This window comes from Zingiber officinale, chromosome 8A (genome assembly GCF_018446385.1).
Source record: "Zingiber officinale cultivar Zhangliang chromosome 8A, Zo_v1.1, whole genome shotgun sequence".
Lineage (NCBI taxonomy): Eukaryota > Viridiplantae > Streptophyta > Magnoliopsida > Zingiberales > Zingiberaceae > Zingiber > Zingiber officinale.
The window spans coordinates 107,429,746-107,452,505 of NC_056000.1; the positions used below are offsets into that span (position 1 = coordinate 107,429,746).

General features: G+C 38.6%; 1 protein-coding gene and 1 long non-coding RNA gene across 2 annotated transcripts; one reads left to right on the plus strand and one right to left on the minus strand.

Annotated features, from left to right (window-relative positions):
• The first annotated feature begins 3,467 nt into the window (after positions 1-3,467).
• On the plus strand, positions 3,468-6,397 carry LOC122011105 (fructose-bisphosphate aldolase 3, chloroplastic-like). Its single transcript, XM_042567536.1, has 5 exons — positions 3,468-3,602; positions 4,276-4,545; positions 4,631-4,740; positions 4,842-4,932; positions 6,114-6,397. The coding sequence occupies exons 1-5, from the start codon at positions 3,468-3,470 to the stop codon at positions 6,321-6,323; spliced, it is 816 nt and encodes a 271-aa protein (XP_042423470.1). The 3' UTR covers positions 6,324-6,397.
• Positions 6,398-19,523: 13,126 nt separating this feature from the next.
• On the minus strand, positions 19,524-22,302 carry LOC122012391. The gene is made up of 3 exons (XR_006120209.1): positions 21,615-22,302; positions 21,367-21,532; positions 19,524-19,712 (listed from the first exon to the last, which is right to left on the minus strand). It is a non-coding gene; the product is annotated as an uncharacterized LOC122012391 (long non-coding RNA).
• Positions 22,303-22,760: the final 458 nt, after the last annotated feature.

Below are 22,760 nucleotides of genomic sequence, written 5' to 3' on the forward strand. Positions count from 1 at the left end.
GGCGCGCAAAGTGGTACAATGCCGGGCCCAAGTAAAGTTGAATATTATTTTAAAGTATAAAAATATTAATTTGGAAACAAACAGAACAAGTTCATTTATCTAAGTTGCAAATTCTAGCAAGTTAAATTATTGTTTCCTTTAGAGATGCATGATGTAGTTCTATCTGCTATTTTCATGTTGAGCATGTACTCCCTGTTTTCAGTTATGCTTATGCATTCCTTATCGGATTTTGTGAGTAGAAAGCACTTACTAAGCTTCTAGCTTATAGATACTACTTTTTCCTCCTACCGCAGATATAGATAAAAATAAAGGAAAAGCTAAAGTGGTGTAGAAGAAGGCGACAAGGAGACGTCGATGGTGTGTGTGTGGTGGCTGATATGGAAGCTTGGGATCTTGCTAGATGATTTTGGAAATGTTCTGCTAGTGTTCTTTTGATTTCTGCTATAGTGGAACTACATTGCCATGCTAAGGATTGTTATATACTCAGTATTTTTATGTGCATGTTAGTATTCTATATGAGTTTTGTTCTATGGAGAAATTTGCATGGGATGTTCGGTTGTTATAAGCTCAGTACTTTTATGTGCATGTTAGTATTCTATATGAGTTTTGCTTTAATGGAAACACTGCAACATGATTAACTTCTGCTGTAGTGACTTTTTTTTAATTACAGTAAGTGGTATACATGAATAGCTAGCAATTTCCTATGGTCGGTATTCCTTTTGTTACTGCTGGGATTTCAATCTGCTGTGAAGTAGTGTGCTCAGCATTCTTTATTGCTGCTGAATTTTTGGTCTGCCGTGAATTCCTAGTTGATTGTAGTTTGCAAATTTTGTTAGAAGGGTGAAGTGATATGCTCGGTATTCTTGTGAATATGCTAGGTTATTTTGCTACTGCTAGCTTGGAATATTCACTTGGTAACTGCTTTACATGCTAGTATTCTGCATTCTTGTAGAAGTAGTTGTTTTATGGAAGGAAAATATGTGAAGTTCGGATTTGTGTGCAATAAATGAGCAGTAGGTTTAATTGACTTCCTTTTATTTCTCTTCGGTTGTAGAATGAAATGAATGCAAGATAACAAGTGGTGTAGTAAGCAGTAGAGGTATTTAAGCTTCATATGTCTGTACGTTATACTTGATGTTTCACTCATTGAATGTTTAATCCTGTAAAGAAAAAAAAAAGAATAAACCAGAAAGAAAGAAAAGAAAAAAAAATATATGTATCAAGAAAATTTTATGCTGCTATTTAGAGACATATTCTGATATGTGCTATGTTTCCATTAGTTTAAAGTATCTCTGGTCTTAAAGTAAGTGGTATCAGTTATGTGTAGTTAGTAGAATCAGTAGCGGTCACATCAGAGTAGTAGTAGGGAGGGTGGCCGTTACATTAAACCCTGTAGGTGGACTTAGTCCGACATGACAATGAAGTTGAGTGGTACTACTCTTGGAGCTAGATATTAATTAAGTGAGTTGTCAGTAACTTACTTAATTAGTGGGCATTCGTTATCTTAAACACAGGGAGACTAACACACTCATGATAAGAAGGAGCCCATAATGTAATTTGGGATTGGTGCGGTAGTGCGATAATAACTCTCTTGTGGAATGAGTTATTATTGATGAACTTGAGTTGTGTGTTCGGGGCGAACACGAGATACTCAAGCTCATCGGAAGGCCAAAACCAATTTCTCCTCTAGGTCCCTGTCGTAGCCTCATTAAAGCCTCAAGTCCATCCAAATATAAGCCTATCTTGGTGTCCAAGAAGGGGGTTGATCCAATGCTTGGTGACCAAGCAAGGGTCGGCCACATCCTCTTCCATGGGGGTTGGCCCTATTGTTTGATGAACAAACCAGTAGGGGCCGACCACATTAATTAAACAAGGAGGGTTGTTTTGAATTTTTAAAATCTTCTCTTTGTAGAAAACTATAAGAGAGATTTTAATTTTAAAAAAACTTTCCTTATTTGAATTAGGCCACATGTTTTAAAAGAAAGTTTAAAAGATTTTAAAACTTTCCTTATTTAACCATCCTCATGGTTTGAAAAAAAAAAGGAAGAGAAGTTTTAAAATTTAAATTTTCTATCACCATGTTAAAAAAGGAAATTTTACAAGAGATATTTTAAATTTTAAAACATGGTTTTAATTTTTAGAACTTTCCTTTTTTTAACTCCTACTTCAGGAAAGAGAGCTTGTAAAATTTTATAAAAGTTTTTCTTCTTGTAAAATTTTATAAAAAATTATTATTTCCTTCCTCTTATAGGGGTCGGCCACCCTTGCTTGGTGCCCAAGTAATTTGGTGATTGATTAAATCATTATCCAAATTAATTTGGTGATTGATTCAATCAAGAGGAAAGAAAAGGAAAATAAAAAGGGAAAAGGAAAAACTAGAGGAAGTTTTTAATTTTTGAAAAAATTCTTCCCTTATTTGTCTTGGGCAAGTATTATAAAAGAAGTGGTGAGGAGGCTTCATGAGATACAACTCTTATTCTCTTGTTTGGAGGATCTCTTGGTGGCCGGCCCTCTCTCTTCTCCCTTTCCCTTTGCTCTCTTCTCCTTGGTGGTGGTGGTGGCCGGATTTTAGAGGAAGATGAAGAAAGCTTTTGGGTGGTGTTCATCTTGGAGGATCGTCGCCCACACGACGTCCAAGGCGAAGCGAGAAATACGGCAGAAGATCTCGAGGTCATTAGCATACAAAGAGAATGTATAATTAGCAATTGCTTTCCACATCATGCTAGTTATTTCTTTTCACTACAATAAAATCCTCATTCAACAACACTGAAACGACAACGATTTTATGCCAAATCGTTATTGTTTTGCCTTTTAACAACGGTTTTAACAAAAACCGTTGTCTTTTAGCAGTTTTTTTTGCCTACGACAACGGTTTTTAAAAACCGTTATGTATTTATGTTTTTTAGGACTACAACAACGGTTTTTAAAGGCTACGACAACAATTTTTGAAAACTGTTGTCTATGTCCGCTTTTCTGGGATTACGACAACGGGTTTTGAAAACCGTTGTCTATTAAATGATGTTGAATACCGGTGTTTTTTCCTTCGTCGTTTTTCCCCCTTCGTCATTTTTTACTGCCACATTTTTTCTTTTCCTCTCCCCGAAATTTTTTTGCCGTCGCATTCCCCCCTTACCTTCTCGATCCCTAAGCTTTTTCGTCCCTCTTTTCTCACAATCTCTCGCTCACTGGAGCCGCATAGGAGCAGCAACAGCTGGGAAGAGTGATCGTAGGGTGACAGTGAGGGTCCGGATCATGGGAGCGTGCGCGACGAAGGCCAGGACATGATCTGGAGTTCCAGATCTATTGATCTAGGTTACTTTCCATTTCTCGGTTTGTTTGCATTACCAATTCCTTCTTTTATTTTGATTTGTTCGTCTTCTTCCACCTCCTTGCATCGCCGATCGAAGAAACTGATGTCATTCTAGGTTTTCACCCCCATTTTTTTTTGTCGCATTCATCCTATAGCGATGGGATCTCTTTCTCATGAGAGAAAAAATGATACCTTTGCTCCTCCCTCGTCTCCTTGTGCGTTGAAGTACATCGAGCATCATGTATCCAAGTTGGACACACTTGCAGGCGTCGCTATAAAGTACGATGTTAAGGTAATTCGGATTTTTCTTTACTAAATGTTGATCTTGTTTCAGAAATGAGGGGGGAAAAGTTTCTTTTGATGAATATTGCTAAAAGAATCTTGGTTTTACTTATTTCTCTTGAATCCTAAATCAGTAAATGTGTGATAACTATTAGATGTTGCTATTCTTTCTCTCCATTATGTAGTCCTTTGATTAATATTTATCAATTTTCCATAGTTTTTTTTCACTTTTAGATCTTTCAAGCATCTAGTTTTTCACTTTGATTAATATTTGTCGACATACAGTTGGATGATATATTGGATAGGTTGTATCATGTTACGGCCTCTAGTTTCTTGACAGAGTTCCAAATATGGCCACACCAATATTTTTGTTCGTTATTATTTATTTGTCGCACAGCCATATGACAATTTTTGAGAAACTATAGAAGGATAATCATTTGTAAAGTAGTGTAAATTCATCTCTATAAGAAAGAAAGAGAAGATGATTAACAAGCAATGTAGATTGGTGAATGATTCTTCGCTTTTATTTTGAAACAAAATAAGCAGATTTGTCTCAGGATTTTGTACAGTGTTTTTGGTTTTTGCTTTTCTATAAATTTTGTTTTATTGCTTGGTAAACATTGTCAGTGTTGGTCTGCTTTTTTTTCTTTGCTTAGCCAATTGCTTGCTCATTACTATTCTAGAAATCTATTGCTTCACCTGGGCATGGAATTCTTGCTGTCGATGAATCAAATGCTACATGTGGAAAGAGGCTTGCTTCAATTGGTCTGGAGAATACAGAACAAAACCGCCAAGCTTATAGACAACTTTTGTTGACCACCTCGGGTCTAGGTGCATATATATCTGGGGCTATTCTTTATGAGGAAACACTATACCAATCGACCATAGATGGAAAGAAGTTCGTGGACTGCTTACACCATGAGAAAATCATGCCCAGTATTAAGGTTGATAAGGTAATTATTATCTTCAAAGTTATGACAATTTCTGTTTTACTCATATGAAATGTTGAAGTTTGTTTTTCTTTGTTCCATTGTCAAGGGTTTGGTCCCATTACCTGGATCAAACAATGAATCTTGGTGCCAAGGATTGGATGGATTGGCCTCAAGATGTGCTAAGTATTACAAACAAGGCTCACGTTTTGATAAATGGTTTGTATAGTTTTTTACATCCTATTTACTAGCTTTGTCGTATTGTACTTGAACCAATTATGTCGATATGTATCTTCTAATTACTTGAGAAAAAATTGCAGGAGAACAGCTGTTAGTATTCCTTCTGGACCTTCTACTCTGGTTGTTAAGGAGGCTGCATGGGGACTTGCTCGTTATGCTGCTATTGCCCAGGTAAATGAGACAACCTTTGCTAGTATGCATGACTAAATTCTTCAGATATCACACCATGCATGGAAAATTTCATCCTCACATGCCAAAAACAACTAATTGATTATGGTTGCCAGTTTGGTGAAATTTTAGGTTTTTTCCTTTACTTTCTGTTTTTTTTTTTGAAAATTTAACAAAAGTATTGTAGGAATGTTACCCTTTGCAGTAGATCCTTGATATGTATAATCATATAATTGTAAAGAAGAAAGTGCATTAAGTCAAGCATGAAGTTTCCTTTGCATAAGCTAACATACCATGCTCTTCTATGTGCCTTTCACAATTAATGTCACTAAGTCGATTCTATGGTCTACCTTTTATAACTAGTAGGAGTTGCATTTTTATATGGTACTCCTCTAAGATGGATGATGATTACAAAAGTTAGTAACACTTCTTATACTCTGAAGTTAAAATTGGTTATTATATATAAAAAATTTTAAACTAGACATCTCATGTACATCTCTGTATAATATATCTGAAGAAAATCGTCAACATAATGATCAATGAATTCTAAAAGAATAATGTAGAATGAATTCCAAGTGGTCATATGTGTCTACATGCATATGAAATATTTTGCATCACGTATCCCAAATATGCCTATGTAGTCTCATATGGTGTTATTTTTTAACTGGCTGTCATACCAATCTAATCTATTTGTTTATTCTAATTTAATCTCTAGGGATCAATTTGATGACAAGATGCAAAAGCTTAGCCTACATTACTTCTGATATGACCTTTCACAGCAAGGTTCAGATATTGTATATAGGTGGTATGCGGTCAGATCATATAGTTCCATATCTGTCAATTGTTATGTAGTAAACTTTGTGGGCATATTCATTGTGTTTAGAAAATTTATCAATAATTCTATCCCTCGATGTGTAATTTAAGTATTCATAGACAACTCATGAACACAGTTTATTAATTCCACATGATTTTCATTAATAAAAAATTCCAATAAGATCTAGTTATTACACATACCAATAGCAAAACTCGTATAACTTGTTTAATTATTTTCTTTTTGAACTACACTTGTTTCTACAGCGACTACATTTTAGTTTCTTTTTGTTGCTCTTTGTAGTTTGCTATTTTGAATTGAATGTCCTATCCTAACATGATATTTACAAATTTGCTTCCTGGATCCTGAGCAGGTTGCTATTCCTCTACATCAGCTCAAATCTACTAATTCATCAACAAGCAAAAAGAAACCAGCAGAAAAGTATATCCAGGTTGTGTCGGTCGATAACCATGAATTTTGGTTCATGGGGTTTATGCACTACGATAGTGCCGCAAAGAGTTTACAGGATGCTTTGCATGACGCACAGAACACAAAACCAGTAACAACGACTTCAAGTGTCTAAGTTCATTCAAGAATCTAGAAACCGGATTGCTCGACGTCCCCAAGGACACCTAATAATTGCCATCGGTGCATCTATCTTTGATATGGAACATGTGCTCATCCTGTATCTCAGCGCTCTTTCAAGGAAATTACTTAATCACTTAATTACTTCTGATCCTCCTTCAGGTTTTTATCTTATTTTTTGTGCAAGGTTCTATAATTTTCACATGGCTTGTGTTAGACCTGAATGTTCATATCATATATTGCTTTGACCAATGATTTTGTCGCTACCTTTTTCTAGAACAAGGGTGAGCATTTGCCTCGATGATATAGATGGTGCCATAATATTAGTTGAGAACTAGTGGCAAACAAGCCTCTTTTAAAGACAGTCTTTCAGGTTATCTTTCATTATCTTAATCTTATTCCCATCTTACAACAACTTTTTTACATATACTTTTAATTTGAGTTTTTCTTAGTTGCTTTCGTTTATCTCATGACAGGTGATGCTGAGACTGTTTAGTCCTTGTAAGACCACTCTACCCTTTGTTATACGAGATAAACAAGGGTGAGCTTTTTCATATGTGCATTTTTCAACTTCTGTATTGGAGACTCCTAATCCAATGAAAATGAGTATTCATGTGCATTTTTTATATGTCGAGATCTCCTGGTGCCTTATCAAAGGAGTGGAAAGATTGGACTTTTTGATGGAGCTGGTGTGGGAAGACTGGATTTATTATGGAATTGATGATCAACAAAGTTGGAAAAGGTTGACATGGAAGAATCAGCAAGTGAGAAAGAGGAGTCCAATGAAATTCTACAAGTTGAAGATTGTGATAGGATTTGGGTTGATAATAATTACATGCAATCCTACATAACATGAACCACCATCACAAGTTTCTAATCTTTTGACTATTGTTCATTAGTTATAAATAGAGTTTATTTATTTATTTGTATTGGGATAAATTTTATTTGAATATTAGACATGTTTCTTCTTTTGTGATTGTAATTCTTATATAAGTAACATTTTGAATGACATTGATGTGGAGAATATTCTTTCTTTTGTGATTATGATTTTTTATTATATATTTATATTGAAATATAATATATTGGTATTAAAAGATAATAATTTAAAAGACAATGGTTTAAAATTGTTGTTGTTGTCTATCACCCTCAAAGACAACGATTAAAAACCGTTGTCGTAGCCCCAAAAATGGTTGTAACTGCAGTAAAAATGCTCTAAACAACAACGGTTTTAAACCGTTGTCTTTTCATTCAAAGACAACGGTTTAAAACCGTTGCAAAACTATTGTCTTTTCATTCAAAGACAACGGTTTAAAACCGTTGTCGTAGCCCCCACTTTTAACAACACTACCAATTATAACGGTTTTAAATGGCCTATGACAACGGTTTTTAACCGTTGTCTATTAATATTTTTGTTACAGTGTTTGTAAGAATTCCAAACACAAGAGGCATTAGATCTAGTTTTTTGAATTAGTTTTTTGAGTTTGTGTTTTCTTCTTTTTTCGAATTTGTGATTCGATTGTTCTTTTTGGTTAACCTAGAGTTATTTAAGGAAATTAAATATTAACTTTCCTTAAAAGGCTTTGTCTAGGCAGTGGTGGTTGCTCCCATATCCAAGAAGGCCATGTGCCTCGCCATGCAGTCCTAGAAGCCAATTTTGGAAATTAATATTTAATGAAATTAATAACATAGGTGGATTTGAATCAATAGTGTTAAGTTCCGCTTGCGATTCAAATCTAAACCATTAAGAACAGATAAGTTAAATTTGAAATCAATGATGTTAAGTTCCATCTGCGATTCCTAATTTAACTTCTAAAGAACACAATAGGTTATTTATGGGAAGGTTCGACACTTGTACAAAATTTTTGTACAATGGAATCGGTACATTTTCCTAGGACTAACCAACATTCCACGTGCGGAAAGATATATCCTGGAATTTGTCGCAAGGGCACTAGTGGTTGTTATACGTGTGGTCAAGAGGGCATATAGCCAAGTATTGCCCGACCAAGAGCAACCTACCTCCAGCACAACCTGTTTAGTATGGAGGCAACCAGGCGCAGTTACACCAAATGCAAGTTGCGTTGGAGGGTCCTCAAATTAGCCAAGGCAGACTGGAGGCCCCACCAAGTTCTACAAATGCACAACTTTTCTCCCTTACCAAAGAAGATGTAGCAAACACCATCACTGTCGTCGCAGGTCAGATATGCATTTTTAGTCATTACGCAATCGTATTATTTGATACTTGGGCAACTCATTCGTTTGTCTCCATGGCATTTGCTGATAGAATAGGTATACCCCCGGAGGTCCAACACAGATAATTCTTGATGACACTACCCTCGAGAGAGATAATGACATCTACGCACTGGCTACGTGCTGTGTCAGTTAAAATTTCAGACAAAGAACTGTACAGTGATCTGGTAATACTGAATATGTCTGATTATGATATCATTTTTAGGATGGACTTTCTTAGCAAGTATGGTTCTTCCATCGAGTGTCATAAGTGAAGAGTCATATTCCAACCTGAGGCAGAGTCTAAGTTTGAGTTCGTCGGAGAATCAAGGAAGAGAACCCAGAAATTGTTATCGACCATAAAAGCTCAGAAAATATTAGCCGATGGGTGTGCCGAGTTTCTAGCACATGTGGTTAATACCCAGCAAGAAAGAGACCATAAGCTAAAGGAAGTTAGAGTCGTATGTGACTACCCAGAAGTGTTTCCAGAGGAGTTGCCAGGTTTAGCTCCGAATAGGGAAATTGAATTTGAGATTGAACTCATCCCTGTTACCCATCCAATCTCAAAAGCACCCTACCACATGGCTCTGGCAGAATTGAAAGAACTTCAGGGATAGCTGTAGGAGCTACTTGACAAGGGTTTTATTCGCTCTAGTCACTCACCGTGGGGAGCTCCGGTGTTGTTCGTAAAGAAGAAGGGCGGGTCCATCCGAATGTGTGCGGACTACCGAATGCTGAACAAAGTAACAATTAAGAATAGGTATCCCCTGTCTAGAATTGATGATCATTTTGATCAGTTAAAAGGAGCCACAGTCTTTTCCAAGATAGACTTGCAGTCACGATATCATCAAGTGAAAGTGAAAGCAGATGATGTGCCGAAGACGACATTCCGAACGAGGTATGGGCACTACGAGTTTATAGTTATGCCTTTTGGAGTGACGAACGCTCCTGCTACGTTTATGGATTTGATGAACAGAGTATTCAATGCATATTTGGACAAGTTTATAATCGTCTTCATAGACGATATCCTGACGATATCCTGATATACTCTAGAACCCAGGAAGAACATGCAGAACATCTGACGACAGTATTAAAGATTCTTCAGCAGAGCCAGTTGTACGCAAAGTTTTCCAAGTGCGAGTTCTGGCTCGATCAAGTGTCCTTCTTAGGTCACATCATTTCCAAGATGGGGTTATGGTCGACCCAACAAAAATAGAAGCTGTGAGTAACTGGAATAGACCTAAGAATGCTAGTGAAATTAGGAGTTTTCTTGGGTTAGCAGGCTACTACAGGAAATTTGTAGAGAACTTCTCAAGGATTACTTCCCCATTGACAGTACTTATCAGAAAGAACAGAAAATTTGAGTGGACAGAGGATTGCGAGAAGAGTTTCACTAAACTGAAAAGTTGACTGACCAGTGCTCCAATCCTGACTCTTCCAGAGAATAACGAAAGCTTCGATATTTACAGCGATGCTTCTAAATTGGGGCTCGGGGCCGTACTGATGCAGAATGGAAAAGTCATTGCCTATGCCTCGAGACAACTCAAGGATTATGAGAAGAACTATCCTACTCATGACCTTGAGTTAGCAACGGTAGTCTTCGCTCTCAAGATTTGGAGGCATTACTTATACGGAGCTCAATTCAAGATTTACACAGATCACCAAAGTCTTAGGTATTTCTTCACTCAGAAAGATCTGAACATGAGACAGCAGAGATGACTTTAGCTAGTCAAAGACAATGACTGTGAAATACTCTACCATCCAGGGAAAGCAAACAAAGTGGCAGATGCACTAAGTAGGAAATCTTTTGCAACGTTATTATCCTTATCCGCTATGTCCCATCCCCTACAGAAAGAAATAGTAAATTTTGGGCTTGAGATTATTACCAGGCAGCTCTCCACCTTGGCATTAGTGTCAACCTTGATTGAAGATACAAAGAAAGGGCAGGATGAAGATTCTAATGTTCAGAAGATCAAGCAGGGAATGTAGGAAGGAGAAAATAGAGAGTTCCGAGTATCAGACCGTGGGATACTATATTTCAGTAATCACCTTTATGTCCCTAATCAAGAAGAACTACGAAAGAAAATGTTGGTGCAGTGGAACCGACAAGAGGGAGAGTGAATTGCCTACAAATAAAAATACCCTCCTCAAAGCTTTCAACTTTAAAATAAAAGCAAAAATTATGAAATTAAATAGAGCTAAAATTAAAACAAAGAAAAACAAACTCAGTGTTTTACTTGGTTACAACCAAGAGGGTTGTTAATCCAAGGCAGTTGGAAAGCACACTAGGAACGTCTTCTTCTCTGAAGGCGGAGAAGCCTTTTATATTAAGAGCTCTTACAAGTTGCTTGGAAATTAAAATCAGAGTTGATGTTCGAATAGTTGTTTGAGGCCCCTTTATATAGGGGTTCTAGAACTTATCAGATCACCTAATCTTCGGGATCAGGATTTGACTCGAAAGGGATCGGTCGACCGATCCTTAGGTTCGGTCAATCAAACCTGCTGAACCTACCCAACCCTCCATCTAGATGCAACCTCTCTAGATCGAGCCTGCGTTCGATCGACTAATCACAGTGTTCGGTCGACCGATCAGCCAACGGTCTCCACCTGATCTGGCCCGATCAAATCGCTCGACCAGGTCTCTGGTTTATCTCCGGTTCGATCGACCGATCAGAAGGTTCGGTCAACCGATCACTTCACCAACGGTTGGTTGTTGATGTGTCACCAACAGTTGGTCTGTGATGATAGGGATTCGATCGACCGAACACTTATCAAGTCAACTTCTCGGTTGACTTGCTATAGTTCTGCTCACTTGGGTGATTGCGGCCAATCGGAATAGGGCTCACCTAAACTCAATTCTCGACCTTCTCCTCGAGCAGTCTTCCACCCCGGCTTTATGTCACTCGAACGTCGCACACGTTCTTCTCGACCACCGGTGTACTCTTCCGCAACTATCCCATCCTTCGGTCGCACCGAGCCCGTCAGCTCCCTTCCCGTTCCGTCCTTCTCGCCAGCTGTGTCTTCTTCTCGACTTCCTGCGCTCCTAAGCTCCTGCAACCTTAGTCACAGGGATCAAAAACAATGAAGACCTAACTTAAACTTGGTTGATCATATCAAAACAATCACGGGGTCTAACAATCTCCCCCTTTTTGATGTACATCAACCCAAGTTCAAGTTAGGGTAAACCAAACAAGTAGTAATTTAAATAAACTACTAAACTACCATTTTAGGCATAAGTTTGCAATTAAAATAAATTGCAACATAAAATTTAATTCTATTTGTTACCAATTACCAAAAAGAATAATAAAAAATTCAAACAAAGTTTGAAAATAATTTTAACTCCCCTTAACTTTTAACTCCCCCTTAACTTATACTCATCTCTCCTCCTTTGATCACAGTAAAAAAAAAATGGGGTATAAAATATGTTAAAAAAAATTTTGCTCTTTGTCAAAAAAATCTAGGTCCTTTTTAAAAAAAAAAAAATGGGGCAAATTTTCTAAGTTAGGCAAATTGAAGTCATTTTCTGATTTAGACAAATTTTCTTTCGAAAATCTTAAAGAGAATTTTAACCTAGTAGAGATTTTGGAACCCAATATAGGTTCCAGGGTTAGCTAAATATTTGGGTGGTACATAAGTCTTGGGAATTTTTCTAAGTTGTCCTTGATGTTTTCTTATATACCAATTTAGGTTTCCATAAATTTTAAGTTTTGGTTCTTGAAAACCATTTGTTTTTGAACATGCAGCAGTTTTCAAGTTTTCAATTTGTAATTTCAAACTAGCATTTTCTATTTTTAGGTTGTTAAATAACTCTAAGGAGCATGATTCTTCTAATTTTAATTTTAATTTCAATTTAGCATTTTCTTTTTCTAATTTTGCTAGATCTTTCGTAAGTATTTTGATGAATCGAAAAGATTGAGTAGGGATAAGATCACGTACCTTACTTATCTCACTTAGTGATGCTCCCCCTTCATTGTAGCTCTCATCTTCTGATTCTCCCCCTTAATCTATACTCATCTCTGAGTCTGAATCATCTTCAAAGAGATGGTTGGCCATCAGTGCTACTCCTGAGTAGGCTTCGAGTTCTGACTCAGAGGATGAAGTATCATCCCATGTAGCCTTGAGACTCTTGCGTGTAGTGGATGTTGATTTCTGAGGCTTCTCTTTGTGCCTTTTTTTCAACTTAGGGCAATCATCCTTGATGTGTCCTTCCTCGTTGTAGTTGTAGCATCAGATCATCCTTTTGTTACGTTAATGCTTTTTCGACTTCGATCTGAATTTGTTAGTTTTAATAAATTTATTTAGTTTTCTTACTAATAGTGTCGCTTCGATTTCATCGATCGACGCTTCGGAGTCAGGATCGTCCATCTCTGCTTGTAGGGCAACGTTGAGGTTTGACTTCTCTATTTGTTTAGGCTCTGCAATATGAGATTCATGAAGTTCGAATGTAGAGAATAAGTTTTCTAAACTACTTACCTCGAAATCCTTAGAGATATAGTAAGCATCTACTAAGGACGCCCACTCTGGAGTTCTTGGGAAGGCATTGAGCGCGTACCGGATTGAGTCTTAATTTGTTACCGATTCTCCGAGGTTGGTCAGTTGAGTTATCAGATATTTGACTCTCGCTTGGAGTTGCACTACCTTCTCACTGTTGTTCATCCGGAGGTTCGTCAGCTGAGTTCGGAGGATGTCCCGCCTTGCCAATTTTGCTTCTGACGTACCTTCATGAAGCTCTATAAATTTTTCCAAGAGGTTTTTCGCGGAGTCGTAGTTTCCGATTCGACTTACCTCCTGGGGCGGAAGCGGCAGAACACTGAGCAGGTGAAATTCCGCCTTTCCGTTTGCTATGAAATATGCTTGCTCCTTCTTCGTCCATTGGCATTCTTTTCTTTATCTTTTGGAGCTGTAAAATCATATTTCATAGTAATAAGAATATCGAAGTCTGTTTTAAAAATACCTCCATTTTTCGCTTCCACGTAGCGAAATCTCTGTTGAACTTTGGGGGATGAATGTTTGCGCCGGCCATTATCTTAATCTTTGTGCTTCAGTCGGCTGTTAGTTCTTCTGAGGCTGTTGGGCTCTAATACCACTTATTGGTGCAGTGGGACCGGCAAGAGGGGGGTGAATTGTCTACAAATAAAAATATCCTCCTCAAAGCTTTCAACTTTAAAATAAAAGCAACAATTATGAAATTAAATAGAGCTAAAATTAAAATAGAGAAAAATAGACTCAGTGTTTTACTTTGTTACAACCAAGAGGGTTGTTAATCCAAGGCAGTTGGAAAGCACACTAGGAACGCCTCCTTCTCTGAAGACGGAGAAGCCTTTTACACTAAGAGATCTTACAAGTTGCTTGGAAATGAAAATTAGAGTTGATGTTCGAATAGCTGTTCGAGGCCCCTTTATATAGGGGTTCTAGAACTTATCAGATCACCTAATCTTCGGGATCAGGATTTGACTCGAGAGGGATCAGTCGACCGATCCTTAGGTTCGGTCGACCGAACCTGCTGAACCTGCCCAGCCCTCCATCCAGATGCAGCCTCTTTGGATCGAGCCTACGTTCGGTCGACCGATCACAGTGTTCGGTCGACCGATCAGCCAATGGTCTCCACCTGATCTGGCCCGATCAAATCGCTCAACCAGGTCTTTGGTTTGTCTCCACCTGATCTGGCCCGATCACTTCACCAACGGTTGGTTGATGACGTGTCACCAACAGCTGGTCTGTGATGATAGGGATTCGATCGACCGATAAAGATGTTCGGTCGACCGAACACTTGTCAAGTCAACTTCCCAGTTGACTTGTTCTAGTTCTGCTCGCTTGGGTGATTGCGGCCAACCGGAATATAGCTCACCTGAATCCAATTCCCGGCCTTCTTCTCGAGTAGTCTTCCACCCCAGCTTTACGTCCCTCGAATGTCGCACATGTTCTTCTCGTCCACCGGTGTACTCTTCCGCAACTATCCCGTCCTTCGAACACACCGAGCCCATCGGCTCCCTTCCCGTGCTGTCCTTCTCGCCAGCTGCGTCTTCTGCTCGACTTCCTGTGCTTCTAAGCTCCTGCAACCTTAGACACAGGGATAAAAAACAAAAAGGACCTAACTTAGACTTGGTTGATTACATCAAAACAACCACGGGATCCAACAGAAAATTTTAGATGAAGCCCATGGAGCACCCTATGCAATGCATCCTGGCTCTCCCAAGATGTACCAAGATTTAAAGGGATGCTTCTGGTGGTCAGGAATGAAAATAGATATTGCAAGATATGTCAGTACCTACCTGACATGCAAACAAGTTAAAGCAGAACATCAGAGACCAGGCAAAGTTCTGCAGCCTATTCAGATTCCAGAATAGAAGTGGGAGGATATATCTATGGACTTCATAGTAGGACTACCCAGAACTACGAATGGATTAGATGCTATCTGGTTAAGAGTGGACAGATTGACCAAGTCTGCTCATTTTCTAGCTATCAAAACATCCTACTCCATAGAACAGCTAGCACAAATGAATGTTAAAGAGGTTATCAGATTGCATGGAGTTCCCAAAACCATAATTTATGATAGAGATTGTCACTTTACTTTCAGACTTCTGGGAGTGTGTTCAGAGAGCTCTTGGCACTAAGTTACGTTTTAGCACATCATTTCATCCTCAAACTGATGGGCAAATAGAACGAGTAAATCAAGTTCTGGAGGATATGCTATGAGCTTGTGCCTTAGATTTTAAAGGGAGCTAGTGTCGATACCTATGCTTAGCAGAATTCACATATAATAATAGTTATCAAGCTACTATCATAATGACACCCTACGAGGCTCTATATGGGAGGAGATGTAGATCTCCTATCTGTTGGTATGAAAGTGGTGAAAAGAAAGAAATGGGACTCCAGACAGATCTTATTGAGAACACCATCAAAGCCATTCAGAACATTCGCCAGAGGATAGAAACTGCTCAGAGCCAGCAGAAGAGCTATGCGGATGTGCACCGTAGACCACTAGAATTTGATGTTGGGGACTCAGTGTTTCTCAAAGTAACTCCTATGAAAGGAGTGATGAGGTTTGGAAAGAAAGGAAAGTTGGGTCCATGTTATGTGAGGTCATACCGGATCACTAGAAGGGTTGGCAAGGTAGCTTATGAGCTGGAACTACCGCAGGAAATGTCAGCCATTCATAATGTATTTCATGTCTCAATGATGAAGAAGCATGTTCCTAATGCAAAACAAGTGATTGAGCCATAGATGATACAGGTTCAAGAGGATCTCAGTTATGAAAGTCGACCTATTCAGATAATAGATCGAGAAGTTAAGAAGCTAAGGAACAAAGAGATACCGTTAGTGAAAGTGTTGTGGCAAAGTCAAAAGTATGAAGAGGCAACATGGGAACGCGAGGATGATATGAGACGAAAGTATCCACACTTGTTCTAAGTTCGAGGATGAACTTTTTATAAGGTATGGGGATTGTAACACTCGTAAATTTCCTTTCTTCTAAAAATAGCAAAAAAGAATAGAAGAAGAGAAAAGAAATAAAAATATATTCATAAATGGCACGGGTTAGGATTTGAACCCGAGACCTCTTAATTAAGATTGATTTAAGTAGCAATTAGGTGGTGGTAAAGCATCACATGAGCAATATGAAACAATTCATTATATGCAAATTATGTGTGAAGGGATGCTTCAACTTCCACTTAGTATAAAAGGGGATGGATGAGATTAAAAACCTAATTTTCATTTCCTCTTCTCCTCTAGCCGAAACTTCTTCTCCCTCCTTTCAAGTTTCAGCCAAGAAACCTAGGGCTCCAAGTCTTAAGGCTTTCCAAAGAGGGAATCTAAGGGGAGGGGTTCTCCCAAGGAGGTAGTACACAAGGGAAGGGTATCTTGGAGATTAAAGCATACAAGAGATGATTGTCTTCCCTACACCTTATCATAGTAAGATCTAGCGAGAGGATGTAAGTACTACTCACCTGCAGTATAAGTTGTTTGACGATACATCTTATGTTATTGTTTTTATGCATGAAAAGAAGATATCATATTTTTATGCATGTAAAGAAGATGTTATGTTTATGCATGTTAAAGAAGATGCATGTTATAATATTTATGACGTCTTCTAAAGTTTTAGGACTAAGAGCATGTTTAGTGTGTCTTGAATTGCTTCCCATTTAGTTTTGGGGTTAAGAAGCGTATTCAAATGCCCTAAAGTGCTTCCATATAAGTGTGAGGGGATTAAGCACACATAAGGTGTTTGGGTAAATGCCAAGGAAGTGCAAGTACAAGAAATTAATAGTTAAAAGAAAGTATTTTACTTTAGAAAGACATGTACTGGACATAAGGTCCATGAGTAGGCTCCTAGATCGCCCCTAGGCTCCTAGACCGCCTAATAGTACCTTGATAGGTTCGGGATTAGCTACCTTGGATCTTATTAAGGATGTGCGCAAAATGGTACAATGTCGGGCTCAATCAAGTGATTATTATTTTCACTAGTTATGTAATATAAAGATTTCAAAATTCATTGGTTGTCTTAGTGGAAGCCTCCTAAGTTTGAGAACTCGAGTTATAAAGTGCAGGATTGATGAACTCTATAATATGCCAAGATTCTTGTTTTCATTATATTACTAGCGTGGTTTGAGTTGATGTTTTGCATGATCAACCTATTTAAAAATGCACGTCGTGTATTTAATTCTAATTTATGTGTTTTAGTGTGAATTACGGTCAAGTGTAACTTTTGTGATTTTCGCAACCAGTTTTAAAAAGGAAACATGTTCTCTTTAAATGCATCGTTTTGTGAATAGATGGTACTTACTAAATATTCGCTTATAGATTTGCATTTCCTTATACTGCAGATAAAGGTAAAGGAAAGCTCGAGTAGGAGGAGGCAACAGGAGTAGTGTTTTGTGTGTGTGTACGACGGAATAGTGGAAGAAGATCTTGGAATTGGCTATGTTAAACCTTGGTGCTAATGTATTTCTTTATTTCTGCTCCACCTAAAACACTAGTAAGGGTCATTATGATGAATTTACAGTTTGGTGGTAATTGGTGTGTCAAAGCCTCCTCAAGTAATGGGATAGAATGGTAAGCCAAGGATGAGTACATAGGGGAGAACAACCTCTCTTATGGAGCAAGGGGCCGGGTGACCTCCGCACGACCTGTGTCACAGCCGTGCGGACTCACACAATCCCCTACTCCCTGGTCTCGGCCAAGGTGACACGGCCGTGTGGATTCACACGGTCATGCACCTCTTCTTCTCGACCCAAGGTGACACGGCCGTGTGGATTCACACGGTCGTGCACCCCTTTCTCTCTGTCAAGGTGACATGGTCGTGCACCCCTTCCTCTCTGTCAAGGAGATAAGGTCATGCACTTCTTCCCCTCAGCCAAGGGGACGCGACCGTGTGGATTCACATGGCCGTGTACCTCTCTCTTTCGACTAAGGGGACACAGCCGTGTGGATTTACACGGCTGCGCAACTTTGCTTGGCCCAGGTCATGTCCTATCAGTTGAACAAGTTAAAGTGGACCTATGGGCTGAGCAGTTCATAAGGTGTAAGAATGACAAAATTTAAGATGTACCGCTAAGGGTAACGTCCGTCCTATAAGTTAAGGTAAGGAGAAGGCTGGGCATTACAAGTGGCTCCATCCCCTTCCTGGGGAGAGGGTTTCCCCTCTAGGAAAAATCCTAGGGCTGCCATCTTCTTCCATTAAGACAATCCATGCACCTTCGGGGCATGGAACTATTCCAAAGACATCGAAAATCTTCTCGCTAAGTATTTCTTCTCCCCTATTCTCTGTTTTGGATTGCATGAATTATTCTCTTAGTATCTTTGGTTTGTGATTCCCTTGCTATGGAGTAGTTCTCTTGATTCTAGGATTAGGGATTAGCCCTTTTGACATGTAAATACCCTTTTATTAAGTCTATTGAGTTTGAATATTTCTTATTCAATGATATGTGTGCTTATTATCTGGGCTACTATGTATACATAATCTCTATGCCAAAAGTACACGATTCATATTCCATGAGGATTTAGGGATGAACTAAAAAGACAACCCAATCTTTTGACTGGTAGAAACCCGAGACATGGAGAGTCGACTATAAAAGTAGATTGGTATGCCATGAGGAGCAATAGGCTATCATAGATCTTAATAGATCTATTATAATTCATCATCACACACTAAGAGAAGGTGATTTAGGGGTTGTGGGATCATGTGATAGAGTCAAAAATAATATCTTAGCTTTGTCACTCTAAAAGTAGAAGATAAATTGGAATGGATACGTTGGTGTAGTTCCAAAAGTTCACATCGGATATCATAGGATAGTCTACCTAAATAAATAACCATTGAAGATAGAAAACCAAATATAAATTATGTGTTTACAATCATTTGAGTGAAACTACAGTCCTAGAATTGCTTTCCCATTTTGTTCACTTCCTCTCTCTCAATTGCTCTCAACCCTTACAACTCTCTCTTGATTGCACTTAAACCCCCCAACTCTGCTCAGCTAGCTCTCTCTCTCTCTCTCTCTCTCTTAATTCTCTCTACTCTCAGCTCACTATTGTTCTCTTAAACTCTCTTGTTAACTCAACTAGTCTTGATTCATTAGATAACCTATTTTTCCATTCTAACTAGTACTTGATTCACAATCCTCGTAGGATCGATATCTTTTTATTACTTGTCAATATTTTTTTGCACTTGAAGTTTGTACACATCAAGTGTCAACATCACTATGGTTGGGTTAAGTACTCTTCCAATTAGATTTGGTACATTCTAAATCCATTTAATGTGTCACGACCCCAGAGGAGTCCCTATCGAAAAATTTCGACAACATCTCCCCTGTACCAGTGACAATCTGAGGCATACATACATACAAAATACATCAGCCACATACGGCTGGAATATACACACAACCACGCAGTTAATAATGCAGCCCACACGGCTGAAACATAGCATAGCGGAAATCATAAAATAACGAACATGAAATGAACAAAACAACTCTCTACGAGCCGGCTCAGCTTGACACATCACCACCCAACTAAATACAAGATACCACAAAACAAAACTCCATATAAAAGAATACAAAAAAATAAGAACAAGTACAAAACCAACAATACGAAAGGAAACACTAATGAAAGGAGAAGCTCGATGTGGCATGGGACTGACGGATAGAATCATAAATCCTTTACTTGCTACCTGGCGAAATAAACCAGTTTACGGGGTGGTGAGTACTAAGACTCAGCGGGTAATAGACAAATAGTATATGAACATAATAAAGAACTAGAGATACAAAGGTATACAGTCTCATAGGGAAAATAGCAAATACTACAGGGATATCATAATAAGTGTCCATACCTAAAACCATATCCTAGGTTAGTAATAGACGGTCAGATATAGCAAAGACTTGCTATAGTACTGCTCATATCTACATGGGTAACATGTGAGGTATATATATATTACTAATAAACAACCCAGTGTCTAAACTCATACCTCAGGTATATATCTCAACCTATGTGAGCATATCAGCATAAATAAGCAACAATAGCATAAATAAGCAATAGCAGCATAAGTAAGCAATAACAACATAAGTAAGCAACAACATCAGCGGGTATAATAATAACAGCGTATGCACGGATGGTCATTCCCGCCCACCCCCCTGTACCATGATCATTGTATGGTCGAGAGGCTGGGACAATGACAGACTGTACACCACTCCAGCTACCACTACTCTCGAGTGACCGAGGGACAGTTGCATAGTAGTTAACTAGCTACGTCTGCGACGGGGGTCCCTGCTGCTCGCAACTCCAGCTATCACTACCCATGAGTGAGCAAGTGGGAGCACGTCAGGACAAGCGGCACGCTCCAGCTACCACTATCCATGAGTGGCCGAGCGTGCGACCCTGGCCAACAAACCTCTCACCCACAAGGGAGACATGGGACGTGCATGCAATGACATGATGTGTAAAATGCAGCAGTCATCAAATATATATAAATAGAAAACAGGTATGTTACATGAAGCCAGCATGCTCAGTAAGGTATGTAAACATACAACATCCAAAACAAATAATCATGGTATCTAGTATCTGTTATCCAATATCTAATATCTAGTATCTGGTAACTGGTATATGCTAAATAACATAGATAGCAACGAGAGACTGTATAGATACAGAAACGAGTTTCTCAAAAATTGAGTGGGTAAGTATCAAGCACAGGAAAAATATGAGTGGAGTCAAGATAAATACAGAAACTATCCGAAAATATAACTCATGCACTATGATCAATGTACTAAAGAGATAAAGCAAGTAGTACCCGTCTTTATCTGTCGATCATGCTAAAAACATGATGAAAAGTTTGATTAAATAAATCAATATATATATATATATATATATATATATATATATATATATATATATATATATATATATATATATCTATATATATATATATATATATATATATATATATATATATATATTATTTAACTAAATTCATATGAATTAAATAGTTAAATAAAATCTCTAACCCAATTAGGATCACTCCAATCAAATCTGATCTCTGACTAATCCCCTAAATAATCCTTGATCATACAACCTTATTAGAATAGGTCTATATATGAATCATCTCTAAAACTCCCCCAAATTAACACATCATTTAATCCAATAACAAATCCATCTCTTAATTACCAATCCACCACATAATGATATCAACCCAAAATAACCTATCATAAAATCAAATCTCCGTCATAAATCCACATCAACCTAACATCATCATTAACAACTACCCAAACCATCACATAATAACACATTCTAAAACTTATATCATTATATTTATTGATCGGATATGTGCTTACCATGAAAACTAATCTTAATAACCCCCTTCTTTAAATCCTTAGCTGAAGAAAGATCGCCAAAGCAAATCAAGAGCCCCAAATCTGAATTGGATGATTTCTCCATCAACTCTCAGCTGAAGAGGTTCACTGCCGAAATCATTTGGCCTCTGCCATCCAAACAATCACCCTAAATCAAATATAAATCTACATCAACCTCAACAACGTTTAATTACTTAAATTGAACAAAAGGTCCAATTAGGTAATGTTACCTAATCGGAATGCAGCACCTACTCAGCCACACACAGCAACCCCAATAGCTTCACCAAACTTTGCCTTCTGATCACAAGGAAGGGACCAGCACTGAATCTTGAGCAGAATGATGGTCAAAGTAGATGTCTAGTGGTTGCAACGAGCCACAAGTAGCCAAAGTCTATCCGTAGTCAACTTCTTGACGAGGGGAAAACAACTGGCGTAAGGCCATAGTCATCGACACCAGTTGGCCGGAGTGGAGGGGTCGGATCTAGGGCACCAGTGTGTAAGGAAGAGGGTGACGGCTGGCCACGGTGATCGAAGCTAGCAACCCTGTCGCCGACTCGCACTCACGGCTTCCGGCGAGCACCAGATGTCCGCGACTAGGGCTGGCATCGATCTACACGGCGGTTGTGGCGCATAAAGGAAAGTCGGGCGCCCTTGCCTGAGGCTGAAGGAGGGCCATTGACGACCGGATCTGCGCCGACGAATGCTCCGCTGGTCGGTGTCGAAGGCGTGATGGAGGCATCTCGGCGAGAAGGAGAGGGAGGAGGGAGGCTCGAGCCACCTAGCAGTTTGATGTTAATGATGCACGCTGGAGAAGAAAATGGCCGCCGACGGTGAGCTTGCGGCGATCAGTGCGGTGGCAGCATCGTGCACGCGTGAAGAGAAAAGGGAAGGAGTCGGCGCGAGAACGAAGAGGGGAGAAAGGATCGGACGAAGTAAAGAAGAAGGAATGGAGAGAATATAAACCTAGGTTTAATATAATTAAACCTTATATTAATGTGATTAATCAACTCCCACTTATGGGATGTTCCAAACAGGCCTCCAACTAGCTCCACTAATTTATCTCCTCAAAACGAGTCATACAGACTCCGTTTAAATCTTGAAAAATCTCTAAAAATTCACAAAAAATCCAATAAGATTATTTTCTCAAATAACCCTATTATTTAATTTACGATATCTTACATAATGTATAGAGAATACACTCTTAGAAATCCAAAATCTATTAGTTCTCCTTGGGTGTTCTATGTACTCACAAGGGAAAACTTCTTTAGAAACCTTCCTAATAACTTTCCTAGGCTTCTTAGAAGCCATAGTCACACAAGTCTCCTTAAAGTCAACTCTAGGGATAACCTCTCTTGTAACCTTGACTTTACTTCTAG